At 40.0% G+C, this 10,344-nt stretch overlaps 2 protein-coding genes across 3 annotated transcripts in view; one reads left to right on the forward strand and one right to left on the reverse strand.

Moving 5' to 3' along the window:
- cunh6orf136 (chromosome unknown C6orf136 homolog) overlaps window positions 1–964 on the forward strand; it is a gene marked incomplete at its 5' end in the record, with an annotated part of 20,998 nt that extends 20,034 nt beyond the window's left edge. The window contains 1 exon segment of the mRNA XM_014026754.1: window positions 276–964. Coding sequence (XP_013882208.1) covers window positions 276–419 — 144 coding nt within the window.
- A 3,517-nt stretch (window positions 965–4,481) lies between these two features.
- si:ch211-152p11.4 (regulator of G-protein signaling 1) overlaps window positions 4,482–10,344 on the reverse strand; it is a 34,635-nt gene continuing 28,772 nt past the window's right edge. The window contains exons 5-7 of one of the 2 annotated variants that reach the window (XR_001311854.1): window positions 9,243–9,409; window positions 6,855–7,090; window positions 4,482–4,646 (exon numbers count right to left, since the gene is read on the reverse strand). Coding sequence is in view for 1 of the 2 variants with exons in the window: in XM_014026753.1 (XP_013882207.1) it covers window positions 6,920–7,090; window positions 9,243–9,409 (338 nt within the window). In the remaining variant the exon portion in view is untranslated. Of the gene's footprint in view, window positions 4,647–6,695; window positions 7,091–9,242; window positions 9,410–10,344 lie in introns of those variants that run through there. The other variant, XM_014026753.1, reaches the window with a different exon arrangement.

Consider the following 10,344-nt stretch of genomic DNA (forward strand, 5'->3'; position numbering starts at 1 on the left):
ATTTACACACTTTTCCTGAAGATAGAAGAGTTTGTTGAATCTGACGTGACATGTTCGTACGAACCCTTTGTACGAACAAAAGTAAGAGAAATTTAGGAAAGAATACGAACATGTTCTTGCATGAGGCCCAGTGTTTTTTGAACAGATGAGGAGTACATGTTTACCCATAATGCACAGCAGCACGTCTGGATAAAACTAAAGAACCACCAACACAACAGGTGCTGGTTCGCAGAAAGATCTGAGATGTTCCTCATTACTGAACCCTTGTGTTGCAGGTGATGCCCGCTCAGAGCCCCACGTTTCCACGAGGAACCTCCCTCCTGACCGGTGCTCTGGTGGCCCTGGGAATGCAGGAGGACCGGCCTGCTCTCAACCTGCTGCCCTCCCTCCTCTTCCGTCTGCGCCACAGCAGGAACTGACGCCAGAGTTTCATCCGTGTGGTTCGGACTGTGTTCTGTCCCTAACAATCACATCCTGATGCCTCTGAAGGAGCTACACATTCACCAGTTTCCTCCGATTTGCCCATTCGTTCTGCTGCCAACTCCAAGTTGAGCTTTTTAGGTTGACGTTTACCAGTTAGCTGCCGGATGTTTGCACGTGTAAACGCCACCAGATCTGAACCGTTGCTCCTTTATTAGCCTAGAAATAAATGTTTAGATGCAGGCTGACTCATGTCAAAGCAACCAGCGTGAGGATGGTGCAATAAAATAAAAGCTGGATCTGTTCTCCTGCTTTGCAGCAAGCAGCTTCATTCATCACATGTTTATTTCATTGTTTTTTTTACCATAAGTGCAGCACAAATGAAGAGATGTGATGATTTGAGGGGGAGATGTTTGGAGGAGGAAACCCTGAAACCACAAACTAACCAGTAACTCTTAGCATTGACAGTAATGTATGCAGCCAAATAAATAGTTTTAACACTGATTGAGTCCAGTTCATAATAAATTATTCTAACAGTTCCTCATATCTGACTGAAACTTTGATCAGGGTTACTACAGAGACTTAAAGGAAAAATATTTGCTGGATTTTTTTTTATTTAGATCATTACAAAAATGAAAGCAGCTGAAATAATAAAAATTCTATGAAAGTGGCCAAAATATAAATAAAACCAGTAGTTTGGTGTTTGTTCAGCTGACGTCTCAGTCATGGTTCAACAGATGTGAGCTGCTTTATTCCCCTGAAGACTAAACGTTTTATTTAATCTCGTGTTTATTTTACACACACAGATTTCACAGTGGTTCTATCGTTTCATATTTTGACATTTTCCTGAAATTTAAGTAATTCCATATTTTTTCTTCCACTTGATCTGAAATTGTAATTGCGACTGACTAAATCAATAAATGTATTTGTTAATTCTCTGATAGAGAATCTCTGGAGATGATGGTGCAAAGAAGGATTTTACATCAAATCAAGAACATTGTGGACAACCCTGACCATCCTCTTCATCAGACTGTCATAGAAACACAGAGTGTCTTCAGTCGGAGGCTTCTTCAGTTTGGTTGTAATACAGACCGCTACAGAAGATCTCACAGTAAATTTAGCAGTGTTAATTCAACACTTTAAGAGTTAAATTCAGCACTGTGTCCAAGTCTATTTGGTCCTTAACTGAACTGGTGTCAATTTAACTCTTTTCATAGTGTTAAATTTTCAGAGTACAATTTAACTCTAAACAGAGTTAAAATTTAACACTGACTAACACTGTACAGTGTTAATAAAACTTAACAATGTACAGTGTTAATAAAAATCAACACTGACTAACACTACAGTGTTAATCAGAGTTAATTTTTTAACGCTAAAGAGTTAAAAAATTAACTCTAACACTGTACAGTGTTAAGTTTTATTAATACTGTACAGTGTTAAGTTTTATTAACACTGTACAGTGTTAGAGTTAATTTTAAACTCTAAACAGAGTTAAAAATTAACTCTGAATAACACTGTAGTGTTAGTCAGTGTTAATTTTTATTAACACTGTACATTGTTGTTTTATTAACACTGTACAGTGTTAATCAGAGTTAATTTTTTTTAACGCTAAAGAGTTAAAAATTAACTCTAACACTGTACAGTGTTAATAAAACTTAACACTGAACAGTGTTAAGTTTTACTAAATGTACAGTGTTAGAGTTAATTTTTAACTCTGTTTAGAGTTAAAAATTAACTCTGATTAACACTGTACAGTGTTAGGTTTTATTAACACTGTACAGTGTTAATAAAACTTAACACTATACAGTGTTAACACTACAAGTCAAATAACTCAGAGTAATTATTAATCTAAACAGAGTTAATAAGGTACTCCACTGTGGTGACAAATCAACTCTGATTCTCATGTTTTTCAACACTGAGTTATTGTTGGTTAACACTAGCGATACTTCCTATAAGTGTTAATTTGACACTGCTCTTGCTGTGTAAAGGGGTGTAAAACAGACACTATGAGGTGTCATTACACAGTAAATTTGAAAGTAAGTTTAACACTTCGGTGTTAAACTCTTTAGTGTTGCATTAACATTACACAGTAATTACTGGGTAAGTGTAACGGAGTCGACCTTCACACACGAGGAAGTACCTCTCACTCATGGTGTCGTTTTATGGTCAATAACACAAACTTAAACTTGAACAACTGATAAAACCGAACAAAACAACTAGAAAAACAAATTTTTACTCTCATGAACGTCTTTAATAGTCATAAACATACAAACACATCATTTCTACAAGATTACCCAGCATTCCTTGCTGTGAAAATACTGGTGTGTCTGACATGAGGTGGAAGAGGGCGGGGCTTTTCAGAATACTGCTTTCAACACTGCATGGTGTCATATTACAACACTGTTAAGTGTTATATAAGACTTAGTGGGCGGGGCTTATTTAACACTGTCCAGTGTTGAGACAACACTGAGGAAATCAACACTGTGAATTTACACCAACACTGGGTGTCAGTTTAGTCAAAGTGTTAAAATAACACTAGGGGGAGTTAAATCGACACTGAAAAGTTTAACACTGAAATTTTAACACTCTGGTTCCTGCCCACAGCCATCAGCATCTACAATAACTCTTTAGTTAAATGAGTTATAACATCTGATTTCCCTCTGGGATCAATAAACTCAAAGTATTTTTGAATTGAATTGTTTTGACAAAAATTGTAATTTAGAAGTTAAGACATCTGTGATTTATTATTCTGTAGAAAACTGAACAGTTGAAAGAACGTCGTCTAAGAACGCTGATGCCGTCATTTTTTCCAGGAGTCATAGAAACTGGGCAAAACTATCAAGTTCTTCTAATTCTAGCATGTCACCTAGTATACAACCATAGATCATTCCACGTTACACAAACTGTGTGAAACCTTTTGTGTGAAAGTAACTCAACTCCAAAACAAATGTTTTTTTTTTTAAATTATTTTCCTGCACGGAACTATCATTGAAACTAACGTCAACTTGAGTCAAACTGAGCTCATTGCTGTACAAACTTTTACAGTAAATTTACAAACATTTTGATGTTAAAATGATTAAATAAAGCAAACAAATATTGAAAATAATTTAGAAAAGTATGGAATCGTCACATATAAAACCTGTAGGAAGCCTGTTTAAAGGAACTCCCTTCCTGTTCAAAGGGGGTTTTCCTCTCCACTGTCACCACTGTGCTGCTCAGGATGAGACTGATGAAGTGATTCAACACAACCTGCTGCTTCTTTTGTTTTTTTGTGTAACAGTGCCCTGAGACATTTGTTGTGACTTGGTGCTATATAAATAAACTGAACTGAACTGAAACGAAATCTGCTCAAATCAGCACTTCATCATTTCCAGACTCCATTTTTTGCCTTTCCTGCAGTAGATTGGTCCTGCTTTAATCCTGTTTATGTAGGATTACCTCAGATATGCTCTGATCATAAACTGCTGGGATCATTTTAAAATTATTTTTACTCCAGTATACCCACCATTGATTTGATTTGAAACTGTTTTCACATCACTTAAAACATCTGACCTTAGTACAACTCAGTTTATTTTAAACATTATGACCAACCTGGGTTAAAAAACAAAAACTTTGATTTTACTTTTGGAAACAGAAAAAAACCCTGATCTATTAAAGAAAAGGGAATCACGGTGACATAAAACAGAGATTAGTCCTAAAAGGTTCTCCAGTTTTTCACACATCCACTTCCTGTACTGAGCCATTAAATAATAAAAACACCTGTGACTGATGCTAAACAACCTTAGCAACACAGAAATATAAAAATGCACATATTTAGCTAAAATCTCTGCTGAGAAAGAGTCAGTTTTGTTGTTAATCTGGATCAGTTTCAGCTCTCAGTAATTTAATAGCTGAACACCAAGACTTTATCGCCCCTTGGTGGAGAAAAATGACACAGTTGTATAAACTTTGTCCTGAAAAACAAAAACAAGTACTTATGTGATTTAAGTAACCCTTTGTCGGCAGGTGATAATAAAATAAAACGATAGGAGCAGTTTTAATGATAAACAGACATACATCAGTGCAGTGTTGAAAAAAAACCTTTTATTTCATATCTGATCAGAATAAAAACAGAATACAAAGAATCCTCTGGTAAATTAAAACGACCCTGTAGAGGTAAAATAATTATAAACACGAGCCATAAAAGTGCAGCCGAAGAACCAGTAACGCCCTCCACCCCCACATTTCTGTACAAAAACACAAACACACAAATGTACACAAGGATCATGCTGAGCTGAGCTGTCTGCAAAACCTGGAGCTCTAAAAATACAAACAAACCAAGCAGAGCAAAGTCATATTAGCAAGACCTTACATATTAATAATTATTATTACTTTAAATCAGAGTTATAGCTGTGAGTCTCTGCAGGATTCTTCTAATACTCAGTAGTTTGATGTTCATGAGCTCTGAAGTGTGGGTATTTTTACATCATCAGATGTTTCTGCATGTGTTCTGTGTCAAAATCACTGATTTACAAACTGCATGCATTTAGTTAGGGTTTGCTCATTGTCTGTTATAAACACAGCTGCTAAAAAATATACATTACATTTTTGTCCTAAAACTGGTAAACAAAATCTAAAAAGAATAACATGCTGCCATTTGTTCTTTTTTTAAATGCCTATAATCATAATTTGAAAGTCCACCTTTTTAAGTTGTAAGAATTTATGTATAAATATATTTACATTTACAAGTATAACCTCAAGTGTACAAAAACACACAACAGATTCCAACACTGCATATTTTTAAACAAAAATGCAAAATGGAAAAGGTTGTTTTCAGTTTGCTGCTCTGCTACATGCAGGTGTGTTAACACGATGCCAGGGTGGGAAGACGTCAGCAGTGAGCGACAGAAAGATGCTGCTGCTCTTTTATCTGACAGGCAACAAAAGATCACGCCTGAATTATTTAGAGTGCATCATTCTACAGCAAAAAACAAAACAATAATAATAATAATAATAGTTTTTACAAGTGGAAATCATGTAAGAGCTGCTGATGTTCCCAGGAGTGGACAGCCTGGAAAATTCACCCCAAAGTCAGACTGTGCAATACCTCTGTAGACCACAGGGTCCTGGACTTAAATGTGAGTCCAGATGAAACTGTGGACTCGTGAGCTGGGCAGCTTTTCCATTTTGTTTTTGTTGATGAAATACCAACATGCTGCACTCTGTGGTGTTTTTAAACACTTAAAGGGATCCACGATTAGTTGTAATATCAAACTTTATTTGATAAACATTTATTTTAACTGTAAAATAAAGACTGTAAAAATACTGTAGGATGTTTAGTTTTTATAATTTTTTAAGATATATTTTAACATGGACAGAGCCATTTTATGTACACACAAAGCATTCTGGGTAAATGATGACGTGGATAGGTCCTCTGTGCTAAGTGTTAGCGAGCTATATCCACCCTGAAGGTTAATCTTGGACAATATCTGATGATCGACTCTTTTAAATGAAACCAGAGAGCGTTGACAGAGAGGAGAAGGTAGAAATGACTCAGCCTGGAACTGAAAATATGGATGGAGGACAACAGAGCTGCTTCATGGAAGAAGAACCTCAGCTTAGCCTGTTAGCCTTCGCGCTAGCCCTCACGCTATATTGCCTTATATGTATTAGCTCGGTGCTAGCGCGACAAACAAGCTAAACTGAGGTCCTCCATCCATATTTTCAGTTACAGCTGAGTCATTTTTGTGTTCTCCTCTCTGTCATGTGGATGGAGGACCTCAGTGATGAGAGGAGAATGTGCAGCGCTGAGCTAATACATATATATGGTGATAGTGTTGTGCTAGCGTGACAAACTAACAGGCTAATCTGAGGTTGTTCTTCCATGAAGCAGCTCTGTTGTCCTCCATCCATATTTTCAGTTCCAGGCTGAGTCATTTCTACCTTCTCCTCTCTGTCAACGCTCTCTGGTTTCATTTAAAAGAGTCGATCATCAGATATTGTCCAAGATTAACCTTCAGGGTGGATATAGCTCGCTAGCAGCCTCGCACCGAGGACCTATCCATGTCATCATTTACCCAGAATGCTTTGTGTGCAAATAAAATGGCCCCGTCCGTGTAAAAACTTAACGATATTTTTACAGTCTTTATTTTACAGTTAAAGCATATGTTTATCATATAAAGTCTAATGTTACAACTAATCATGGATCCCTTTAACATTAGATTTGAACAGTTTTAAAACGTGCTAAACACCAGATCATTTTATGTCCTGATAAATTCAACTCTTGGAGCTGAAGGTTTAGTTTATAGTGACTTGTATTTATGATTAGTCATCCTAATGGGTTTGTCTTTATTTGTATTACTGAGCCCAGAACCAGTCCATCCACTGGTCCTTGACATTAACACACAGTGTTCAGCCGACACATCTACATATCTTACACCACTTAGACTACATACCTCAGGGTTTACAAAGTCCCAGACCACGTGGTCCACGGGGTCCACTCAGTCCAGGTGCGTGGCTTTTACTCGGCTTCTTGCAGCAAACAGAGGTAGATGTTGGACTGGAGGAAGCGAGGGTAACAATCTGTGTCCAGCAGGGAGTAGATGCGCTTCTGTGCGTGCTGCAGCGAGCTGCGGGAGGGGGCCTGCAGCAGCTGCAGGGTCAGGTCTCTGGTCTTACTGTCCAGGTTCACCTGCAGCCAGGCAGCAGAGCAACAACAAGGCTTCGTTAAAGAACAACTCAAACACGCTCTGTTGACTCACTTTGTAGAGAAATAACTCAAATCATTACACAATCAGACATGTTCAGATCTGAGTCATCTAAGTCTGGACTCTGACTGAGCTCTGATGTTTGAGACCTTGATTGGACGATGCACACTAGACTCTTGGAGTTTGTGTTGTGAAGACTCAGCTACTAACACAACTAATGTAGCTCATTGTGTGTCAAACTGAGTTGTTGTCATTTTTGTGTTTCATGTTGATGTTTGGCTCAAAGTTTATCAGTTGTTGACGTCATGAACTCTGTGTGAACCTGTCAATAAACCAGACCAGACCAGACTAGACCAGACCAGACCAGACCAGACCAGTCTGTCCAGACCAGTCTGTCCAGACCAGACCAGACTAGACCAGCCCAGTCCAGACCAGTCTGTCCAGACCAGACCAGACCAGTCTGTCCAGACAGACCAGACCAGACCAGTCAGTCCAGACCAGACCAGATCAGACTAGACCAGATCAGACCAGACCAGTCTGTCCAGACCAGACCAGTCTGTTCAGACCAGACCAGTCTGTCCAGACCAGACCAGACCAGTCTGTCCAGACCAGACCAGACCAGTCTGTCCAGACCAGACCAGTCCAGACCAAACCAGACCAGTCTGTCCAGACCAGACCAGTCCAGACCAAACCAGACCAGTCTGTCCAGACCAGACCAGACCAGACCAGTCCAGACCAGACCAGTCTGTCCAGACCAGACCAGTCCAGACCAGACCAGACCAGTCCAGACCAGTCTGTCCAGACCAGACCAGACCAGTCTGTCCAGACCAGACCAGACCAGTCCAGACCAAACCAGACCAGTCTGTCCAGACCTGACCAGACCAGTCTGTCCAGACCTGACCAGACCAGACCATACCAGACCAGACAAGACCATACCAGACCAGACCAGACCAGACAAGACCATACCAGACCAGTCTGTCCAGACCAGACCAGTCCAGACCAGACCAGTCTGTCCAGACCAGACCAGTCTGTCCAGACCAGACCAGTCTGTCCAGACCAGACCAGTCTGTCCAGACCAGACCAGACTAGACCAGTCCAGTCCAGACCAAACCAGACCAGTCTGTCCAGACCTGACCAGACCAGACCATACCATACCAGACCAGACCAGACCAGACCAGACCAGACAAGACCATACCAGACCAGACCAGACCAGACAAGACCATACCAGACCAGACCAGACAAGACCATACCAGACCGTCCAAACCAGACCAACCAGACCAGACAGTCCAGACCAGACCGTCCAAACCAGACCAACCAGACCAGACCAGACAGTCCAGACTAGACAGTCCAGACCAACCAGACCAGACCAGACCAGACCATCCAGACCAGACCGTCCAAACCAGACCAGACCAGACCAGACAGTCCAGACCAGACTGTACAGACAAGACAAGACCAAACCGTCCAAACCAGACCAACCAGACCAGACCAGACAGTCCAGACCAGATCAGACCAATCAGACCAGTCTGTCCAGACCAGACCAGACCAGACCAGACCGTCCGAACCAGACCAGACCATCCAGACCAGACTGTCAAGACCAGACCAGAACAACCAGACCAGACCAGACCAGACCAGACCAGACAGAAAGAAAGAAGCGACTGGCTTACTTACTATATTTGCACTGGAATAAAATTTCAACAGAATAACCCTGGTTTTACTTCAGTATACTTTTACTGTAGTACTTTTCCACCTCTGACAAAGCCAAGAATCCAGTTTTGGGAGTCGTGAACATGAAAACAGGCTGTGATTTTCTAAAGCTTGGCTCTTCAAAATACAGCCTCACGACTCGCTGGTCACATGATCGGAAAAACTCAGAGCTCAGACAGACTGAAGCAGTAAAATTAACATATTTTCTCACAACTTTCCAGTAATTCTCGGTCTTTAATTAGTCTCCCAGCACTCAGAACTCAGCACCACATTATACTGTGTTCAGAAAAACAAAGACATTTTCACACAGAGGGGTTTAAACTGTATTCCTCTGAAGGAAGACAATTAGCAGCACTTTAACGACACTCCTTGGCTCACGAGGAAACACTGCACAAAAGGCAAAGTGCAGAGGAACAGTTCCAGGTTTCGTACCTCACGTGGAGAGCCTGCTTGGATGTACGTGGCGCTGATGTCTCTGGCCCTCCTCTGCAGGCTGAAGTTGTTGGAGGAATGGCTGTACTCCTCGCAGGCCAAGTAGAACTGCAGATTCTCCTCGCTGAACTCGGAGCGCAAAAACGCCCCGAACACGGAAACGCCAGCTGAAACGGGAAGGACTTCCATCAGCGCCTCACGCAGTTTTACAAGTCCTACATGTCGGGGCAACGACTCGCTGACACAGAGTAAACAAAGCAAGGAAAACCTCGGAGCACCAGTCTCTGTTAAACTGTCCAGGTCTGCCATGTTTGGACAGTGATGGTGCCACACATAAAGCAGAGTGAAGCTCCAGCTCAGAAATCACCACACATGTTTATTCACACCAAGAAATTCATGGCATAAAAACTAACTGTGTTAAATGTTTCATGTCAATAAACCTCAGCTGAGGTTCAGTTCACATGCACTGTGAGACTGGAAGAAAGAACACTTTAATAACTTTAACATGTGAAGTTAAAGTTTGTGGCCAATGTTCAAAGCTTATTTAATGTTATACATTGTGTTTTATGCTTATAACTCAGTTTAACAGTAAAATATATTCTGAGAACTAAAAGATATTTGCTTAAAATGCTGACATTACCTCTTTGGAGTCAATTGAAACAACTAAGAATAACAATAATTGTGGTGACAATGGGCCTCATGCAAGAACCGTTCGTACGCACAGATTTGTTCTTAAGTTGTGCGTACGAGTGATTTAGGAGAATTTGTGACATTCACCAATGTTTTCGTATTCTAAGATTTTTTTCAGATACGAACAAAATTCACGTGTCGTATATTTTACCAGCAGTCAGTCTGCTGTTATCCAGATGGGTTTTCTTCATTGATAACTTTATATTTCGTTATTTAGAAAATATTTCGTGTTGAAAATAAATCATATGTTGACAATAGTTTATTCTGTTTGAACTGGAATTAGATTTTAACGACATAAATTGATTAGATTAAGTTAAATTGGCTTTTATAATGCTGTTGTATAACACTATAATATTAATATGAAGATCTCAAACTAAAAAACAACTTAAATTATGCATTAATTGAAGTTTGG

This window comes from Austrofundulus limnaeus, unplaced genomic scaffold (assembly GCF_001266775.1).
Source record: "Austrofundulus limnaeus strain Quisiro unplaced genomic scaffold, Austrofundulus_limnaeus-1.0 Scaffold587, whole genome shotgun sequence".
NCBI classification, from domain to species: Eukaryota; Metazoa; Chordata; class Actinopteri; order Cyprinodontiformes; family Rivulidae; genus Austrofundulus; species Austrofundulus limnaeus.